At 41.7% G+C, this 21,927-nt stretch overlaps 1 protein-coding gene across 1 annotated transcript; it reads right to left on the minus strand.

Moving 5' to 3' along the window:
- Positions 1–3,569: 3,569 nt before the first annotated feature.
- On the minus strand, positions 3,570–21,758 carry CAPZA1 (capping actin protein of muscle Z-line subunit alpha 1). The gene is made up of 10 exons (XM_081866286.1): positions 21,626–21,758; positions 14,744–14,807; positions 13,180–13,231; positions 12,809–12,872; positions 11,185–11,391; positions 10,279–10,358; positions 9,288–9,366; positions 8,618–8,689; positions 7,112–7,174; positions 3,570–4,644 (listed from the first exon to the last, which is right to left on the minus strand). The coding sequence occupies exons 1-10, from the start codon at positions 21,662–21,664 to the stop codon at positions 4,504–4,506; spliced, it is 861 nt and encodes a 286-aa protein (XP_081722412.1). The 5' UTR covers positions 21,665–21,758; the 3' UTR covers positions 3,570–4,503.
- Positions 21,759–21,927: the final 169 nt, after the last annotated feature.

The following is a 21,927-nucleotide window of genomic DNA, read 5'->3' on the forward strand; positions in this document are numbered from 1 at the left end:
GGAGCAGTACCTATTTATCTACTTGCACTTTGACGTGCTTTCGAACAGCTAGGTTGGCAGGAGCAGAGACCGAGCAACGGGAGCTCACCCTGTCATGGGGATTCAAACTGCCAACCTTCTGATAAGCAAGTCCTAGGCTCTGTGGTTTAACCCACAGCGCCAGTAAATAGGTGTAGACTTGCATTTTCATTAAATATGCCCAATAACTCAGGGTGGCCCACAAGTGTTCTCAAAACCAGGTTTAGAACAGACACTAGTAGGTCCAAAGTGTATCTAATGTTGATTCAGTAACCTGAGTCCTTTTAGATGGCTTTGTCAGTTTATGCAGACCCTCCCTTGATAATTAAAAAAGTTTTGTTCCTGTGTCTCAGAGGATGATCAGCAGTAGCTAAACAAATACATAATCAGACAATTCCTCCTTATCAGCATTTCTCCAAAGTCAAATATCCTTCCAAAATTATCTCCATTGTGATTGAGGCATCCAATATACTGATACAGACTTTGGCATTTGCTTTAGATCTCAAAACTGTGTTGTTTAATCTTAAAAGCAAGACCAGTTAAAAAAAAAAAAAGTAAGACCTCTTCCAACATACACACCCATGCCATTTTCCCATTTCTCTCCCCATCCACCATCAGTTAGAAAGCATGAATTTTCTTGATTTCTCAGATGAACTTAAAATCAAGTGGATAGCAGACTTTTTATTATGTACTTCATTGCAGATTTCTAAACTTGTGTGTAAGCTATTTTAATCTTAAACTTTATACCTACATTTTTATAATTATTGAAAAGGCTGCATATATGTGAGATGGGCCAATGCAAGATCCATTTTTATATGCATGAGCAAGACCGACTCCATCTTGTGTAGCCATCTCCATCTCAGTTATGCTTGCTAGCATCAAAAGCTTAAGGTGAAGCAGGACTACCTGGATGAATTTTACCCTTATGATTTCATCTATCCTTATATATCCATATATAACGATATAGCTTTATGATGATTTCTATATATCCATGTATACGAAGGGTGTTTGAATCATGAAGGCTTCTGCAGAGCTAAATGCTTAGATTTTAGAAATCCAAAATGACCTCTGCCCCATTTCTCCCTCCCCCCCCCTTCTTCTAATGCACTCAGTGGTTCACCAACATAGTAGGAAGCAATAAATCTGATGTGTTGGTACTTTCCTCCGTCCAGGCAAGCCCCTCAGCGGCTAAAAACAGGAAAACGCTACCCACCATGTCCCTGTTTATAACAGACGGTGTGTAGGAGGGTTACCAACATTGTAATGGGCAAATACGTTTCTTTTCTCCTTTCTTACTATAAATCAGGGGAAAGGTCAGGCTGATGTACTGTCTGAGGAAAGCAGAAGTTGGGGAGGATTCTTTACATGGTCAGGGGCAAGGTTTATGCATGCGCTCATTGGTTTGATTTTTGCTGCCATATGCGATTATATACGATTATGTCATGTTTTATGATGTATGTACTCAGGTATAAAGCCTTAGGGCGCTAGAGCTTTGGCGGTGCCCAGTCTTTGGAAATCATTCCACTGGGTCATTATTGCTCAGCAATAAAATACCACTTTCATTTTCTCCATTGCTGCGTCTGTCAATTTTTGGACACAATTTGAGTGGGCCACATGTACTTTAAAAATCCTTGCAACAAAGGCATGAGCCCAGATTGCTGTTGCATGTGTTTCATAATATGGTGTTGTGAGGAGGTTTGGTGCCCTGCGGGGGGAAACTGTCCACACAGCCCTAATTCTGTAGGATGTGGTTAAGTAGACATATACAGAGAATTTCTGGTGGTTACCTATTGTGGAAATATTATCTCATTTACTTGTATGTATAAAAGGATTTGGAAACCCATCTGAGGTTTTCCAGCTCTGAACAAGCTTTGCTGTTTGCTTGTCAAGCTGTTACCTTTCTTGTCTGTAGCTTGAAATAAAATCTGATTCTGCCTGTTTGAAAGAAGCGCTTCCTGGACTCTCTCATCATTGCTGGGACAAAGTGACTCAGCCATGTCTGAACCTCGGATGTGCTTTCACCCACATCATATGGTATGTTAACATTTCCAGCAATAATAGTTCTTATGCTGGGGGGGGGGGATGACACACCATACTCCAGCATTCTAACAATTTCAATTAAATGTGATATTCGTCAGAGGCTCATTGATCCAAAAGGCAAAATATAAATCTTTTAAGTAACTGACTAAAATACTGTACCTGTGCTGAAATTGCTGCTGCATTGGTTGCCAATATGCTACCAGGCCAAGTTTATTGTCTTGCTATTGGCATATACTGTACTGGCCAGAATAAGTTGGGACCAGGTTACTTCCAGGAATGCCTTACTTTGTATACCATTGCCTTGTCATTTTGATCTTTGGGAGCGTTGCAACTGAAGCAAGACCACCTCCATCTTCGTCATAATTGAAGCAAGACAAATGCCAGCTTGTTGCAGGCTTACAACATAATCATGTATTCGCACTGTGATCACGCTGAAATGCAAACTTAAAAGAGGAACAGAGAAAATGCAAACCATAAGGGTGTGTGTGTAAATTAAAGGTTTAAAAGTGTGCAAGGGCATGACATTTAAAACAAGGGTATAAACAGGAAATACATAGCTAGTGGAAACTTCTGTCTTTGTGGTCAAGCTGGCAGTAAGACTATTTCGGGATGTCTCAAATGTGCAACCTATATGACCATAAAAACTGTTGTGTAAACAGATCAGGGTTCACCCTCTGATTAATTTCCTGATCACTGCTGTAACCTTTCCTGCTCAAGTAAGAAATAAAAGTTTTGCTTTTAGATAATTCTTGGGCGTCACTCATCACAGTTAATGAGTAAAGGACTCGGCTGGGCAACTGACCTCAGGTGCGGTTTTCCCACATCAGGATACACATTCTTAGTATAGACTCCTGAGGTTAGTCTTATGTCTGCCAATATCAAAACTGTTAGTCTTGCACTTTTGAATGTGAATCCAATGAAAAACAGGCAGACACCACAGTATTGGTATGTAGGTGCCTGCTTAAAATTTACCTTTTCACCCAGGCTTTTCCCAGAGGGTCATCTTGCTATGTTGATATAGCCATCTGATCTACTGATTCTGATCTACTGATGCATTGTATTTTATTTTATACTGTTCACTGCCATGAACTGTACAGGATTCCTGCTCCTCCTCCTGCAAGCAGTGATGAACAAAAATTAATAAAGAAAAAAAGTTTTCAGAGATATACTATGTAGAATGACAGGGCCTAGATTTGTTTTTAGTGACCCAGGATATAAATAATGGGATCATCATAGAAAGCTTGCTATAAAGATCCAGCAATAATGATTTCCCTTGACAAATACTGCAATCAGAGAAAATGTGTTGGGAATAAAACAACAAAGGATGGTTGGCGATCCGGTATTGGAACTGGCATTCAGGACTAAATGGCCTTTGGTCCAATTTAGCAAACATTTTCATGTTAGGAACCAATTCCCAGTATCTCCAAAGTTTTTAATGATTTAAAATCTCAACAAATAGTCAACCAAGCAGTGTTTTCTGAGCATGTCAAAAGACTGGTGACACGAAGAAATGCGTTGGTGCAAATCTTTTATTGACCATTTAGACATGTCCATTCATACATCTCTGGGACAAATGCAATGAACTTGCCACAAAGCATTAAAGCACAAGAAACCCAAAGTTCATTAAACATTTACAGTTTTTCATTTCTGTAATTTCTTCCTCCATCTAAACAAAACATCTCTGCAGCAATCAGACAAGTATTAAAAAAGGAAAATGGAGAACCCATCCTGTAAAAATGCAGATGTCTAAATTAACCGTACTTCCAGGAAAGAACAAAGAAAAAAGTAGTTCACTTGAAGAGAATGTGGCTCAAGTCTTTGGATTTAAAAAACAAAAATAACTCCTCCCAAAAAACACCTTTCCAGAGGACCTGGCCTTCTTGGGATTTCTGGGAGAAATCTTGTAAACAACCTGCAAACATGAAAAGCTAAGCCTAGAGGATATTGCTAGGTGGTGATTGGCAGTATTTTTTTTTGGGGGGGGGGGAGGGACAGGTCATGACAAGTTGTATCTGGTGCAGTGCAGCACCTTAAAGCTGCCAGCAGTCCCATTAAGCTGAATACAATACCTGGACTGGTGGCAAGGAAACAATATTTTCAGCACTACCCAGCCTGCATTTCTAGAAGGACTTCCTCAGCAAAGAAGTTTACCAACCAATATAAGGACAGATCGTGCTGATCCCAAAGTGGCCAAATGAAGAAAGCCTACTAGGAAATGCATGATTACTTTTACAAAGGAAATTTATGTTTACATGGCAGGGAAACAGAAAACAAGACAATGCTATGTGTTGACAGTCCTCCATAAGGCTAGAAAACCTGTTAAGTTTGAAAGCCCTAGACAAGTGCCAACATACTAGAGAACCCACCTACTTGGCCTAGGACCACCTTTGCTTTGCTTTGCTTTCTTTGCATGCTAACATTGCCTACACCACCTCTGCTCCGTCCTTAAGCATTCTGCATTTCCTTGCCGATCTTGTAGCTGAGGATTTTGTTCCAGTCAATCTTGGTGCGGGTGACAGGCAGTTGGCGACGTAAGGCTTTGAACGTGGTATCTGACATTGTCTGATAATTTTCACTGATTGCTGTCTGTAAACAAGTTAGTGAGCTAGAGGTTAGAGCTTGATGCTACATAAACAAGTTCCCTTAAGACTGGTTATCTCTTGACATGTTTTAGCTACCCCTTGGTATACTCAGCCAACATGGCCAAACAAATGGTAGAAGTACAGTCGTACCTTGGAAGTCGAAACTTCCGAAATGTTTGACTTCCAATACGCAGCTTCTGATTGATACGAAGCTCCTGCGGCCAATTGGAAGCTGTAGATGCTCCATTGGCTGTTCGGCTTTCGAAAGAACGTTCGAAAACCAGAACACTTACTTCCGGTTTTCAATCGTTCGGGAGCTGAAATGTTCAACTCCCAAGGCGTTCAGGAGCCGAGGTACGACTGTACAGTATAGCCTTTTTATGTCACCTCAATGCAAGCTTCTGAGTGAAGGCTTAACCATGAAATTAGTACACTGTACAGCAAAGAAAGAAACATTAGGACTCCTTTCTTTGGGGAAAGGCCACACTTCTTTAGTAGTGTATCTGCATACAGGTTTCAGGTTCAATCTCAAGCACTTCCAGGTAGGGCTGGGAAAGTATCCTGCCTGAAACCCTGCCAGTCAGTATAGACAGTGCAGAGTTAGATGAACCAATGATTTGACTATACAAGGCAGCTTCCTTTGTTCCTTTAAAAAGAACCCCACATGAAATGTATATTTTCAGGACCCACACTATTTCTTACAATGGTAATTTTTGTAATTGTAAATTTTAAAACTGTTTTTCATGTTGTAATTTAAAGTGTCGCAATCCACCTGGGACCTTAAGGTGAGCTGCATGGTTAACAATGACAACCAAGATCCAGACTAGTGGTAACAGAAGATCCATGTGCTTAAATCCAGAATTGTTGCAATCATGTAGGGAAAAAAAGAATGGGAGTGATTGGATTTCAAAAGCAAGAAATAGCCTCTTCCTACACAACGGATCTGCTGCCACACCCTACTTAACATGGTCTAAAGACTGTCAATACTATTGCCACATACTGATCTGGACAGGGCTTCAACACTCTACTGTGTACTTGGAGCCACTCTAACTCTGAATGACAAGTGGTATTGTTTCCTCCAGTTCTGCTATGATACTTCCCCCTCTCCTCCTGCATATGGAACGCTGACTGCACCAGTGCAGCAACCTTTGAACATCATATATGAGATCATCACTGAAATCCCTATAGCTCACACTGCTCATGGCTGCAGACCTGGGCACAAAGTCCACAGGTAGAAGTGTCGCTGCCCATTGTAACAGCTCAAAGCTGGCTCTCCAAATCTGTGTTTCTCTGCAAACCAGAGATAAGTAGCTTATAACTTTCTTGATCATGATATAAATACACTGACAACTGTATGATGTCCCTGGAAATTGTAGATGTATCCAGTAGACATGTAAGGTAAGTGTCTGAATTTGTACCACTATATATAGAGGGTGCGGTATAGCGTGAGCACTAGGGGCCAGATTTAGAAGCCTGGCAGGCTAGAGGTTCCCTGTGCCTTACCTACAGGCTTATGTTCTGAAATATAGAAATTTGCAATTACGAATTATTCTGAAATAACTTAACCAATATAGTCATGCCCTACTGTCTACTTCATTGGGGATGGGGAGGGAGCCAGGTCAGAAACCAGGCCCCTAGTGTACATTACCATGATGGGGAAAGTGTCCATTTCCTGGAGTTATGAGTCAAATAATTAAGGATGGGAATGGGGAAAAGAATTGTTGCTCATGAGTTTCTGTTCTCAAGTCTACTCTTTATAGTTCTATTCTATCGTTATATTCACTTTTAAATCCTGCCCCAGATCTTTCTTTATTAGGCAATTTGCATAATTATATAAACCCTGTAATTATGCTTGCAGTGGAGGCTGGTCCATTAGGACAATTGAGGCACTGTCCCACCAACTAACATTTCCTCCTTAGCCACCCCCCTCCCATCTTACAACCCGTCCAGGAGGTGATAGCAGCTGTTGGCTTCTTACCCCTCAGTCTCAGTGTTGCCTTTGCAGAACTTAGCAAGGAGGTGGATGGGGAGCAAAACTAAGATCAGTTGGCTCTGCCTGTCATTGTCTCTGGCTCCACCTCCTGTTGGCTTCTTTGCCTTCTGTCCTACCAGACCCCATGGGTACCAGCCACATGTATGACTGTATAGAGAAGAAAAACTACATTCCTTATCAGTTATGGTGCATCCAGTAACTAAATAAATACATAAATGGGAAGATAATACACAGATTATCATAGGACATTGCATGAAGGGCCTTGAAGATGGGAACCTTGCTGAAGTTTGGCAGGTCCAGGCAGTGCCTGGACGACAGACTGCATGGGAATCCAATGAAAGCCGCTATTGAATTCTATTACAGAACAAAGTTGGGATATAAATGCAATAAATGGATGCAGCTTAGAATATAAAATGTTCTTTCTGTAATCTAAAGGAGTTAATTTAAAACAAATATTGATAAAGAGCAATACTCTTACCTGGTACTCATTTTCTGCATGCTCAATGATTTTAATAAACTCCTTGGCTGTTTGGACATCATTCTATAAAGATGAACAGGCAACAATTAGCATATCAACACATGGTCAACATCTAAAAGTTCCATGGGGAACTCACATTCCCACCCAAGCTTTGGAGTGAACATGAGTACCAAAGCTCCCAATCCCTCAAGATATAGTCAATTATAGACATTATATTTTGATTTATTTTTAAACAGATTACTGACTAATGAAATTGGTTAGTGTACCTGTTAGTGTTTTGAAAACCACTACAGTGAATGTTTTAAAATTCCTTTGCTACATAGTTTAAAAATCAGCAAGTTTTAGGCAGAGACTGCTGTCCTTTGTAGGAAAACACAACTTAAGAGATCAAACATGTGACCTGATCTCTCTCTCCACCAACCCCAGCAATACACTGAAGATTAAAATTTTGGGAACAGGGAACGATGATATGTAATCTGGAACTAGATTCAGGTAGGTAGCAGTGTTGGTCTGATGCAGCTGAAATAAAAAAATTGTCCAGTAGCACCTTATAGACCAACTAAGTTTGTTCTGGCCTTCATGTGCATGTACTTCAGATAACACTGAAACAGAAGTCACCAGACCATTATATCAGATCACCCAACTCCTACAACCCTTCTGAGAAAAACCCCACCCCACCACGCCACTATGTATAATGGTCTGGTGACTTCTGTTTCAGTGTATCTGAAGAAGGGTGCATGCACACGAAAGCTTATACCCAGAACAAACTTGGCCTCTAAGGTGCTACTGGGCAATTTTTTAAATTTTTTATGTAATCTGGAAATTATTGTGCAAATTGGACAAGTATGCTTTAGCACTGTTCAATAAAAACATGGTTTCTTTGCAATTCTGGGATTGTGATAAAATATACTGAGAGAAGGTATGCATGTGGTACAGCATGTAGATAAAGCTGTTCTTCCTGACATTAAGCCTGGAGAAAGAATACTACCTGAACCCTGGAGTGTTTCTTACAAATGCCCTGCTGCCCACAAACACTCATCAGCAACTGCTTGGATATTTGAGTTTGGCCTGAGTGATAGAAACAGTCCCACTCCCAAGGTCACACAGTTCTCCCCGATACCCGTGTGTTAGGCATGAATATCTGCGGGGGCTATGCATGTAAATTTCTAAGGGAACTGAAAATGTCATCCTAAGAAAGCATACACATGTAGGCTCCCCCCTGCAGATGCCAGGGATGAGACCAGAGAAAGCAGCATAGTCCTCCAGCCCCTTAATGGCAGAGCTCCCTCAGAGAAACACCCCCTCAAGCATAGAGTGGTTTTGGACATATGAATTCATCTATAGAGCATGCCTTCCTGCATTGCTCCTTCTAAATAAGCAGATCGTGGTACTAGTTTTCTACTTGAGAATGGTACTCACTTCAGTAAAAGCCTTCCCTCTCTCCCCCCCCTCCCCTGGTTTGAAAGCAAAATTATATGTAGTACAACGGAAACTTGCTGCACTCACCGACACTGCTACAGAATCCTGTATGTCTTTGTGACTCACCAGCTGCACATTACCATCTTCATAGTAATGCACCTAGATTAAAATAAAACCCATATTTTAAAGTAGTATTTAAGCCTCTAGCACTGCCTGGGGAACTATGTTGTGCTAAGTACTGTATAGGCAGAAGGGAAAGCTCCACCTCCCAACCCCAAAGCTAAACATCTCAACAGCAGTTTAGCCTCTTCTCATAATATGCATCATTTCCCAAAAGTCTTTTAAAAAATGATCCAACCAATATCTTTCTTTTTGAACAGCCATTGTATCATGAAGAATCACTATGGCCAACTAGACAAAGACTTTGCCGCCTTTTAAAAAGGCTCAGTTAGTCTCAATTTCAATTGTATTATAGATAAAGCAGAATACAGGGCTTTGTTGCCTTAAACATCAAAGTGGGGCTGCATCATGCTCCAGCACATTTCATCTTGGCTATGCAAATCAGTGAGAGCCTTTTTATGCAGTCAGGCATGTTAATTTGTAGCTTCAAAAGTTCTACTCTGGGAAGGTACCAACCAACAAAGCACTAATTTCATCATTCTAGACTAAACCGAAAGGTTTTCTTTAAGCCAAGACACGTAGAAACTGCTGAAGGAAGCCTCATTGCATTTGCTGGCATTGCTTCTGTATAACTGACCTGGATCTTGAGCACTGCAACCACCTGAGCTGTAGGTGGTGTGATGGTAAACTTCCATTCTGACCTCCAGCGCCCATTCCTACACAGAAAGAGAGCACACACTTGCGGTGACCAAATAGCTCCTTAGAGCAAAAGTGAACTGGACAAGTCCTCCCTCCACCACAGGTTTATTGAAGCAGGCTAATTGTTTACTAGTCTCACTTGTTCAGGCAGATTTGCTTGGAATTTATATAGCTGACAACTCCTATGCAGATGAACACTACTTCACAGATGACCTCTATCCACATTCTGAAAGCAGAGCTTCCAGTGAACTACTGTTTTTATTAATTATAACGAAATAGGCAAAATTGAGTTATTCAAAAGAGCACTAGGAGTGTGCTCTTAGTCCAAAACACAAATGATTTGCCTGTGGTAATTTATTCTGACAGTAGATTAAAGCAACAGTTAAGGCCTTTGGGCTTTGAAACAAGTAAGGCTACTGCCTCTCTTCTGATTCAGCTAAATTAGATATTAAATGCCTCCTTGTATTTCACATGCAGGTTGGTTTAAAAAAAAAATCTGAGTCCATAGATGGGACCTGATTATCAGGATCACAGGTGACAAAGAAAGCTTTTCATCATGTGCTTTGGTTTTGAGGAAAATCCTTCCTTTTAAGGTGAGACTTGCTCTGGGTGGAAATCCCCTATTAATGCCAATGGGTGATTTCACACAAATGCAAATGGCATCTTCAAAGGATGGAAGGGTTAAATCCCCCCTCTACACCTGCTACGATTAAGATTATCAGCCCCCACCTGATGTTATTTGCATTTCTAATGTCCACATAGTTTGGTCCAAAGAAGAGCAGGTCTGCCCCTGAGGAATTTAAACTTCCAGAAAAGGTGGTCCATTAAGTCACAGCAGATAGTTCCCTTTTTCAAGCTATGAAGGATAAGATGGACCAGTGTGGAATAATTTGTGCTGAATAAAGATTATGTATCAAAGGCATGCTTACCAGAAGTTTTTGGGCTGAAACTGGTGACTCTCAATGCAAGCAATGACTGTTGGCTGCCCATCTATTGTCTTACTGTAAACCTATTTCCAGAAGAGAAACTTACATAAGAAAACACAAAAACTTCACACTCACCTGGCTTTAGATATTATAGCAGCAGAGTGGGATACACTTTTATGTAGGTTTATTCCAGACACGGCACACCACCACGAGCAGCAGACAAATTGCCACCCAACTGTCATCGCAATTTCAGTCAGATTACAATTGTGCAGCAAGAGTTATGCAAATGGTCCTGTCCATGTGCTGGCAGACTTGTAAATAGTGCATCAATACCATGTAATAAACCCATGGAAAAACAGCTCCCATGCAACAGCTGTAACGTCCAAAGGGCACCCAATTTCTTGGTAACACCAGTTCTAAAGAGCATCAGGCTGAAACACAACAGCCTGCTTTCCTGACTAATGATGTGTTACTTGGGTGCTAATTTGTTATCCTATACTCCCTTTTTGCCTGCATATCCAAATGGATTTCTCTTCCATTTTGTTTAAATGTCAGACATACACTGTATGTCATTTAAGCACAACACCATTTTACACTTGTCCTTACGTCAAGGGGGAAAGGGAGGGAATATTTTGGTTCCATTTTGTAGCCAGAATAGGGAAGATGCTGGAGTTGGTTGAAGCCTATAAAATACATTTCAAGGTTATTTAATTCAGCTTTCATATTTCTAAGCCATGTGTAAGTAGCACACACACTTTTTTAACCTCCCATTGCAACACAGAAAAAACAAAGTGCTAATAATGTTAGCTAATGACATCTATGTCACTGGTAGAGTCAAACTTTTTCTGTTATTTACATTAGTCAACATAAGAACAATGAGTCCCCAGAGAAGAACATTGGATACTTAACAGTACAGAAGCCATGTGGATAGTGATCTTTCACATAGGCCCTTAGTGCACCATCACAGGCATCCCTCCAGGTCTTCAGCGCTGCATCTGTGTCCTCTGGCTGGGGATCACTTGCTTCTTTCCTTAAATGATCAAATTTAAAGGAAAGCTTGTTCCTTGGGTCTAGAAATCGACCATTACCAAGATCACCATGTTCCGTAATTAAAACCTTAAAAAGAAAAAAAGAAAAACTATTATAGTTAGAACACTGGCAAGCCATTGTGAGTGCACCTTCTTACAGGCTTCCTTGGCTCTTGTTTCAGGTACAGTGGTATCTCGGTTTACGAACTTAATCCATTCCGGAAGTCCATTCTTAAACCAAAATCGTTCTTAAACCGAGGCACACTTTCCCTAATGAGGCCTCCCGCCACCGGTGCCCTTCCACCGTTTGGATTCCATTCTTAGACCCAAGGTAAAGTTTGCAAACTGGGACACTATTTCTGGTTTTGCAGAGTTCGTAAACAGGGCTGTTCTTAAACCGAGGTACCACTGTACATTAAAAAAAAAAAAAAAAAGACCCTTCTCTGTTTGCAAGAGGGACCCTTGAGAATCATTAAGTAATCCAATTCTGAAAGGGCCAAGTTAAGGAAAGGCAGAAGCACAAAACTGGATCATATCAGTGGCCGATGTGTAACCCTGCACCACCACTAGCTTCCTGGGAAGGTGGAAAACCCCTATGAGGCAAGCATCTTCCTCAAGGAAGAGACTACTCAACAGCTTTGCTGAACAGGAAGCCTTATATCTCTTTTCAAACTCAACATTAATTAGTATATTCTCCATAAAACTTGGTAAGCCCTCCCCCTCCCATCATTGTCACCCCACCTCAATGCCCTTGACAAAGCGTTTTCTCCCTTTGCTCCAGCTGCCCTCTTCTTGCTTCACTACCTTGCTGGTAGCAAGTCCACCTTCAGACCTGAAGAGGTTTCGAGGCTGTGCTGGATACCTACAGTTTGTTCAAGATGATACTACCTTAAAGGCATTAAAGCCAGCCATGCTTAGTTGCTGCTTGACGATTCAGTCCTCTGGGCGAGTAAAGAGATGGCAAGAGGTATGGCGGGGGGAGGGAACATATGGTTGAAGCACCTTTAAGGAAAGCTTGTGCACATGATGAATCACCTGCTTGCTTTCCCCAACATGTAGCCAGAAGTCACATTCCCCTTAACTGGGGTGCAGTCTTGTCTTTACCCTATTCCACCCCTCCTGAGGCTATAGAGCTTCCTGTTCCTGCAGGGGGAGTTGGAGGAGGTTTTGGGCAGCAAGCAGTGAAGCCAGCCATAATATTTCCAGCTTCTCACCAGATTCAATACTTGAAAGCAGTACTGCACCACATATTAAAAACTACACTTTTTATAGTGCATTAAAATACAGGCATGCTCAAAATTCTCTCCTTCACCACACACGTGATGTCCAGTGCCAATATATGCAACCTGAATGACATCCCAAGATCTCCAACCTTTAATCATTCCCACATTTTGCAAGCATAAAGAGAGGTGGGGGAGACCAGGCACAGAGGAGGTCTTAATATCTAGTTATACATGAAGTTCAATACGCAAACACCATGGAGAATCGAAAGGAGAATAATTTACCTGATCATCATATCCTTCTATCTTCACAGGAGTGAACTGATCCATGTTGTACTGGGCAAATGCACTGTAAGGGACAGAAAACAAGTAAGAAAATATTAGATCCTGACTCTGCAGAAAGAAAACACACATAGCCCTACTGTGTTCAAACATATTTGCAAATTATGGCCCTCTATTAATATTTCACCACTGCAGAAAGCATACAATTTCTATAGTTGGCAGGTTTATAGTGAACAAACTCACTTCAGTATTGGAAACAATTATATACAACAATCCCTCCATCCTTTCTATTTCAAGCTTTACTGAAGTGGTTTATGAACAAATTGCATAGCCTGAGCTAACACAGATCCTAACATAAAATAAGGAGTACTTACTGGGCTGCCCCTTCCCTAAGAAGATTGTCATTGTTAAGCAGCAACCGGACATCTAAAAAAGAAGAAGAAAACATTCATACAGATGAGCAACAATTGCACTGCTTCAATATAATGTTTACTAGCACACAGATAAATGTTTGAACAACAAATTGTTTGGATTGGATACCAAAGAAATTGTTCACAAAAAATAGTTCTCATTTTTTAGGAATGTGAGAGCTTCTAGCAGAAAAATAAAGAAAGTGTGTTGCATTTAGAGTATCTTCTGATATACTAAGTACTTCTGAAAGATATTTCCTTTTGAGGCAGTATTTTTCTTAGTATAGTATATGTCAAAGGATTAGGTTTCAAAGAGTTAAAGAACTATTCAGACTGAAGTGGAGGGAAATCAATTATACACCCATTTTTAGATGGTACCTAAGCAAAAAGCTGACTACGTGGGTGGGAATCAGAAAACCTCCCCCCCCTTTATTTCTTAAACAAAAACCAGGCTGGAATTCTCTACTACAGTGATAAAAGGTAAAGGTAAAGGGACCCCTGACCATTAGGTCCAGTCATGACTGTCTCTGGGGTTGCGGCGCTCATCTCGCTTTATTGGCAGAGGGAGCCGGCGTACAGCTTCCAGGTCATGTGGTCAGCATGACTAAGCCGCTTCTGGCGAACCAGAGCAGCGCACGGAAACACCGTTTACCTTCCTGCCGGAGCGGTACCTATTTATCTACTTGCACTCTGACGTGCTTTCCAACTGCTAGGTTGGCAGGAGCTGGGACCAAGCAACGGGAGCTCACTCTGTTGCAGGGATTCGAACCGCCGACCTTCTGATCGGCAAGTCCTAGGCTCTGTGGTTTAACCCACAGCGCCACCTGCGTCCCTGGATATCAGAAAGGAGCACACTGGAGGACAGATACCTTTTGTGTGTGAAATTCTGCATTTCCATGAATGGCTCCAGAGAAGACCAATAATCTTGAATGTTACTAAGGAGGCAGTTGACAAAAATACAAGTGCTACTTGGACAGTTCAAGCGAGGCTCCTGAACACCTTTTCTTTATGAACTACTGGAGGTAACTTTATGTTGTGAACTGCCCTGAGATCTACGGATGAAGTGCGGTATACAAATTTAATAAATAATAAGTAACAACAACTGAAGTTCCCACTTTACATGTATATTGGCACCATAAAATCATTCATGTTCACTCAGCAGGAAGCAGCATATGTAGTTTTATCTTCCTTCCCAGCTACTTGAACCAGGCAGCAGCATAGCAGCTATTTGTTTGCATAGCCCCAATTGCCCTGTCACACAAAAAATAAGATGTTGGGGAAAGGCCTACGTATATAAAATGCAAGACCACCAAAAGCCAAGGCACAAGCAATCCGCAATTTTTGGTACAGAAAACATTTTAAAGGCGAGTTTATTTATTAAAACCACCAAATTCCCTATTTCTGAATGACCCAACAGCAAGAACTTTGGTCTTAAATAGTTCAGTATCGCCTCATAGGCATCCAGTGATTATTTTGTTAACTGATAAGATGGAGAACTTATATGAATCATTTCAGTTTTTTAACTTACCATTAAACACTTCATTGAATTCCCCAGGAGGTGCATGAGTGATGAATTTTGCAGCTATACGCACCTGCAAATAAATCAGATGGGCTTCAGTCTGTGCTCTTAAACAGGTATTTAGCAGTGGCTGCAGTTGAAGCGACACAACATGCATGGTTGCAACAGGTGCAGCCACAGCAGTGTCATATTGCAATCCAGTTAACAGTGCAAACTGATGCCCTTGAAAGTCCCTGGTTATTCTATTTGAGAAACCCCGAACTAATTAGTTATGTTCCTCTTTTGCGGGTGGGCAACAGCAAACTGCAACATGCATAAAATGGGCCACTGAAAGACTGTTAAATCACAGGGGACAATCAAAGTTAGAGCTTCTGTACCTTTCCCAGTCATGTATACAAGGTTCAGATTTTCCATTTTATGCAGGATTATGATGTTGAAACTTCCTCATCAACACAACTGCTACAGATATAGATACCCTAAAGAAGAGAGATTGTCCCTTCTGGTATTAAAACAAATTTCTTATGATCTACTATCTGTTGTCATGTCCTCTCTTCCATATAAACGTACACAATGTAAAAATTTAACATCCCCCAAATTTTTGATCGAGATCCTAAGGTCCACGTTATATATCAACAGGCCTAGTTTTCACATTAAATGAACATCCAAGTAAATCGAGTCAAATGGCACTTATTGATCATAAGATGACAGACTTTGGCCGAAGTAATAATAATACTCTCCTGTTGACTTCAGTACCTAATATCTGCAGTTCTGTCAGATTGCGTCAAAGGTTTTTGTTTTTTTAAATGGGATTCAGACATCTATGTGCTTACTACATATCTCCCACAGTCACCAGTTGCCTGTGATGCAATTCATTTGCTGAGGATGCCTGGTTAGGAAAGCAAGTGCTCCAGGTCAGCATTAAATCAGAACAGTTATGAGGTGACTGAGGCGCTTCAAATTCCTCCTAAAGTACAAAGGATACCATTCTAAAGAGATATTAGGGATACCTAGACTAGAAATGAGTACAAGGGACTGAGATTGATATAGGATGAGTTTCATGTTTTCTAGGCTATAAAAAGATGGATGAATAAAAACTTCATTGAAAGTAATACATATACATAAAGCAACAAAACTTTCTCTGAGGGAAGCAAACATGGGATTACAGCCATAGATATTAAAGCCCACTTCATATACAGGCGGTGACCATTTTAGGCAGGTCCAACTGATATGCGATTGCTGATGAGCGGGTCCTTTTGGACCCAGAAGAGGGTGGAACAGGGTGTGGGGTGCTTATACATGCTCCACTGACATGCATAGAGGCTGGGAACAGAACCCCTGCATGAAATGGTTACTGCAGGCTTCCTCAAACTTGGCCCCCCCAGATGTTTTTGGCTTACAATTCCCATGATCCCTAGCTAGCAGCATCAGTGGTTTAGGGATGATGGGAATTGTAGTCTCAAAACATCTGGAGGGCCAAGGAAGCCTGGGTTACTGCCTGTATTCAATTGTCCTACACAGGTGAACAAGCTATCTATGCGAGTTTCCCAAGTGGCATTTGCTCAGCAAAAATACACTACCACCATCACACAAAGCTACTATCTATATGCTTTTTACAAATTTTAACGCATGTCAGAGGAAAAAAAACACATGACATGGATCCAAGGCAGATTTCATTGTAAACATTAGCATGCCTAGTTAGATGATAAAAACAAGCTTTGTTGTTGTTGGCATCCATCTGTCTCGAGAGAGAATGGTGTGTGCCTCTGGGAGTGAAGTCAAACCACTGTGTTACCAGCAGTGAAGTGACCTCCTGAGGGTGCAAGCCAGGGCAATGTGTATGGAGGTCCTGGGCTGCCCAGATGACAAGACACCCCCCCCCCTCGCTGATGTGGTCGAAAGGAAAGGAAAGCAATACATTTGGCACCAGTCAAAACAAAACAAATTCCTTCCAGTAGCACCTTAAAGACCAACTAAGTCAGTTCTTGGTATGAGCTTTCGTGTGCATGCACACTTCTTCAGATACACAGGTTGATGGACTTCCATTTCATGCGGCTCAATGTGGTGCCTTCCATAGTACCAGTTACAGATAGGTAGCCGTGTTGGTCTGCCATAGTCAAAACAAAACAAATTCCTTCCAGTAGCACCTTAAAGACCAACTAAGTCAGTTCTTGGTATGAGCTTTCGTGTGCATGCACACTTCTTCAGATACACACAGCTTAGCTGTGGCACCAGCTTAGCTTAATTTAGGGACTCCATTCTGGATTTGTGGAGGGTTTACCCCTTAGCATTTTCTTCTCCCAAAGATATCCATCAAGGCAGCAGAGGTTTAGGATCAGAGTACAGGGGAACCTCAGTTTTCGACTATCTCGAAAGCCGAATGATTCGAAACCCGAATGCTGAAAACCCAGAAGTGAATGCTTCCATTTTCAAACGAGCCTCGGAAGTCAAACGGCTTCCGAAGCCTGTTTCTCCATTTTCTCAATGGAATTTGCTGACCACCCATTGCATCTCAGTTGTTGAACATTTTGGAAGCCAAATGGTCTTCTGGAACGGATTACATTTGACAACTGATGTACCACTGTTTTTCTTCTCCTATGGCTACCTTCCCAGGTAGACGAACCCCATCTGCCCCTCATTTCCTTCTACAACATGTGCAGAAACTACCTTCTTGACCACTGGACCCACCATTTGTTCATTCCACCAGAGCCTGTCTTTGCATGTAGGGGAAGTCCATGTAGGGTTTGAAACTCATCAGCCACCCTCACCTGGTTTAGCCGGCCAGTTGAAGCTGTTTCCTGGAGTGTGGCCGCTGTCTCATGCTGACAGCTTCTAGGTGAAAGCTGAGTGCAGGACTGAGACCAAAGGTGGTCAGACTACCCCAGAAGGAGCACAACGTGTCCCCCACTAGAGGTACTTCCCCTCTCCCAACCCCCCATGTAAGCATCATTGGACCTGAAACAGATGCACAATTGTACTGTCATGATTCTAAGAGCACCGCACAAGTTGGCCTTATACATACTGCAGCACCATATTACCCAAAAGAAACTTGCTCCAATCCTCCTTCCCCCCAAACACCACCCACATAGATGTAGCCCTGAGAGGCACATAGTTGGGAACAAAGCCTCCTCTGCCTTTTGGTGTATGTAACAGAACTGGAACACAGTGTCTATCATATAACGCCAAGGAAGAAAAGGGACTGCTATATTTTGATTCTGAAACATGAATCTGTATAAAAGAAGAATAAGGAATGGAGTATATCCTCCCACCACTCCCAAGCTGCCACTGCTGTTAATTAGGGGGCTGGGCATTAATAATTCCCTGGTGAAAATTACTGAAAAACAACATCTAGAAATAAGTTTACCCTGTAATTCCCCCCAAGACTTTCCAGAGCATTGCCCTAGATGGCTGAAAGTCTCCTTCAAACTATAGCATGTGCTTTTATTAGAAAGTGCATCTGTAAGCAGTAAGCATGACGCTCTGGTTGCATTAAAGCACTCCCACAAATACTGTACTCAAAGAACATATTACTTTGTCTAACAAACACCAGGATTCATTTCAATGGAGAGTATCGGATCCATTTCCCCTCATTTGACCATCTTCACCTACAATTATCTCTCGGGGTATCCAAAAAATAACAAGCAGTCAAAATGAGAAACTGAAAGCAGGGGGGTGGGGAGGAATACAACCCTTTTGCGGTCTTTTATAATCCAACTAATAGCAACTTATTAAAACACAAATCTATTGTGGACACAGTCCTATCAAATTCATCACAGGTACTAAAACTTTTTTGATTGTTTTCAGATTTCAGATCCAAACTCAACTAATCAAAAAGTGTGTGTTCATCAGTGTGCTGAAATCTATTTTCATTTCCATTCTCTCTGACAAGATACCTATATCAAGCAATGAATGTGTCCAAGCAGCAAGGGAAAAACAAACATATACATTAAATCACACAGCCTTATATTATTTCTTTAGAAAAATAAAGGCATAGCAGCTATGGCTAAGCTAAAAAATAATGCATTTGCCTTTGTTAAACTGAGCAAAGTTCTAGTTATTTGGTGTGGTAAGGACTATTTTCAAGCTTATCAACAACCTGCAATTTTGACTTCTGTTTTCTTAGCGTACTAATGCAGACAGGTCCCCATCTGCCTCAATTTCACATGAAAACAAAGCTGGAAGAAATTGATTTCCCTTCTCTGGAGCAGAAAATGCACCAAAATAAAGGTTACTGTATTTGGGTTGTCATGGGTACATGCAGACTCTACATATTCAGACAGATTGCAATCGAATATTGTGACTACAGTAATTCTAGCCTTTGCTGAATTAGCAATTCATTGCCATGTCCTACAGCAATCTTACTAAATTTAAAGCTGAAATTCCCAATACATAACCTGCAGGTTTTAAACTATGCAATGTATCCAAATCAACACTTCCTTGTAATTTCTTACTATACAGATTCTAGGTTTCATGGTGCCCTCAGCCCAATTTTTTTTGCATCTCTTTACTGTGTGAATAAGAGACGTGGGTGGCGCTGTGGTCTAAATCACAGAGCCTAGGGTCGGCGGTTTGAATCACCGCAACAGGGTGAGCTCCCGTTCCTCAGTCCCTGCTCCGGCTAACCTAGCAGTTCAAAAGCACGTCAAAGTGCAAGTAGATAAATAGGTACCGCTCCGGCGGGAAGGTAAACAGCGTTTCTGTGCACTGCTCTGGTTCGTGAGAAGTGGCTTAGTCATGTTGGCCACATGACCCGGAAGCTCTACACCGGCTCCCTCGGCCAGTAAAGCGAGATTAGTGCCGCAACCCCAGTCATCAACAACTGGACCTATAAGGGTCCCTTTACCTTACTATCCGAATACCGTAATTTTGCATAAAGAACTCTTTGCTGTGCACTTTGTGAACTGTTTTCACTCAGATTTAAATTAAGTACTATAAACTGAAAGGAACAGCGTTTGGACAGTGGAGAAATTAACAGAACTCAATAAGTCATTAAATGCCAAGACTGGGCCTACAGTATAAAAACAAGGTCTCATTTGCTGCTGTTCAACTTTCTGTGTCATCTGCCATAGTAGCCAAAGTAAGCTAAAGTAAGCAAAAATGCAACTTCTGCTGATTAGCAGCAATCACTGAATGGAGTGGATGTCTGTTTCCCTATCTTTCTGGCTAGCTTTAAGATGCTTGCCCATGACCAGAGAAGAGCTACAAAAATATGTGCATACTTACACGATTTGCTTATGTGCAACTGGAAAGAAGGGACAAGAAACTGCCTAGTTACCATATTCGATCTCAGACAAGTATTCACACACCTTGTTTCTCATATCCTGCTGTCAAGATGTCATAATCATGGATATTCCACCCCCCTCAAATTTGAACACTATAGGATAAAGCTCCAGGAGCAAAAGAGTCCATCAAATCTATCTGTAAAGCGATCAGCATTTTGCATTTCCACTTCCTTGCAAGTGACTTAGTTAGAAGAAAACTGATTAGAAACAGAAAGGTAGGTATATGCCCTGTATTAGCTGCAGTAGTATGTATGCGCTCTCACACACATACACCCATGCCGTTCTTTACCTGGCATGGTTCTCTCAGCTATGCTGCAGATCAAACAAGCATTTGCTTCCAAGTCACTAGCTAAACACTTGGGTAGAAAGCAAATAAGATTACCTTTATTAGGACACTAGAAGGTTTGATGATTGTATTTCCTCAGAAAGTGTCTAGGAGCCACAGGTAAGGCGAAAAAACTAACGTAACTACACTGAACTGTATGACACTGTTCCTGTCACTCAACTGCTTCCACCTCCTGCCTCAAGCACAGGCCAATTATTTCCTTACATTTTTATAATTCATGTATAAGCACACCTTCTATTATTTGATCAAACAAATTCCATAGCTTGGATGTAGCACTCCTTTGTATTCCTTCCCATGCGAGAGGTGCTCTGATGGCATAGCAGAAATGCAAAAGAAAAAATTCCCTGGGTCAAAAGCATATTCCATTAAAGATCAAGAGACATGTTTGTAGACTGGACAGGCAATAGGATAGCTGAAAGTGATTGAGAAATATAGCTTCTTATATGGCACACACATTTCTTCTGCCCCAATGCCGACCCTGGCGAATTGCTTTGAAACGTGTAAAACCTGTTTCTCCAGGATCAACAATGAAATTTATACATAGGAGATAACAATCCTTTCAAACTGCTCCTCAGCTCTCCACAAAAATCGCTCACCTGTGCCCCTGAGAGAACAAAATGAGTACTGGGGTTCAATACTACATTTCTTAGCAAGGAATGTTATTTTGTTAGGCTAACAATATTGGGATTTCTCTTACAGTGGGGAATTCCTTCAAGGGGCACTGCAACAGCAGAAGCGCAAAATAACGTTCATAAGGGTTGTCACTTCACAGGAACAGCACAATCCCCGTCACAGGTTGTCGTGACGATAAAACAGTCAAGATTAAGATGTAGTAAATAAATACCGGACCGGTAAAACAAATAAACCGGTAACTAAATATCAGGCGATCAGAGCGGCATCGTAGATGAGCGTATGCATTTTCCCATAAAGCAAAGGAAGATGTCAATAAAACGGGAAATCGGGGACAGCCTGTCATACAATTTAGTCCCCCATCAGTCGAAAGAGGCACTGGCGAATGTTCTTGCAGTTGAACTTATTAAAAGAGACACGGCGGGTGGGGGGAAAAAGCAGAGAAAACGAGTCTCTCGAAATCGAGGAAGTAAAAGGAACCTTCAGCTCACGAGGCTTCACACTTTCAGGAGCCTTAGAAACACCAGCAAGAAGAACCGAGGAGGAGGATACCGCTTCGCTATGTGCACAAAATAATCGTTTTGTGCCCGAAGAACACAGAAACAGCCCTCTGCTCTTTCCCGGCCAACTTATTACCTTCTCTTCATCCGACACCCGATCCTCAAAGTCCGCCATTTTGGGTTCTCTAAACCCCACCTGTCAGCCCAGCGCAAAGCGCGCTGGGAATGGGGGCGTGGCTGGAGGCGAGGCACCACCCAGCCCACATGTCAATGGTGAGCGATGCGCTTCTTTGCTTTTCAGGGGATCTTATAGACGCGGACAGGCGCCATCTTAGGTACGGGCAAGCCTGCCCTTTTAAGTCAAAGCAATGCACCTAGGCGGCCGCTACTCGCTGTGTAGAGCTGAGTGACGTTTACGCTCGCCATGATGGATAAGGG

The sequence above is a fragment of the Podarcis erhardii genome, assembly GCF_964252035.2.
Source record: "Podarcis erhardii genome assembly, chromosome: 6".
Classification (NCBI taxonomy): Eukaryota; Metazoa; Chordata; class Lepidosauria; order Squamata; family Lacertidae; genus Podarcis; species Podarcis erhardii.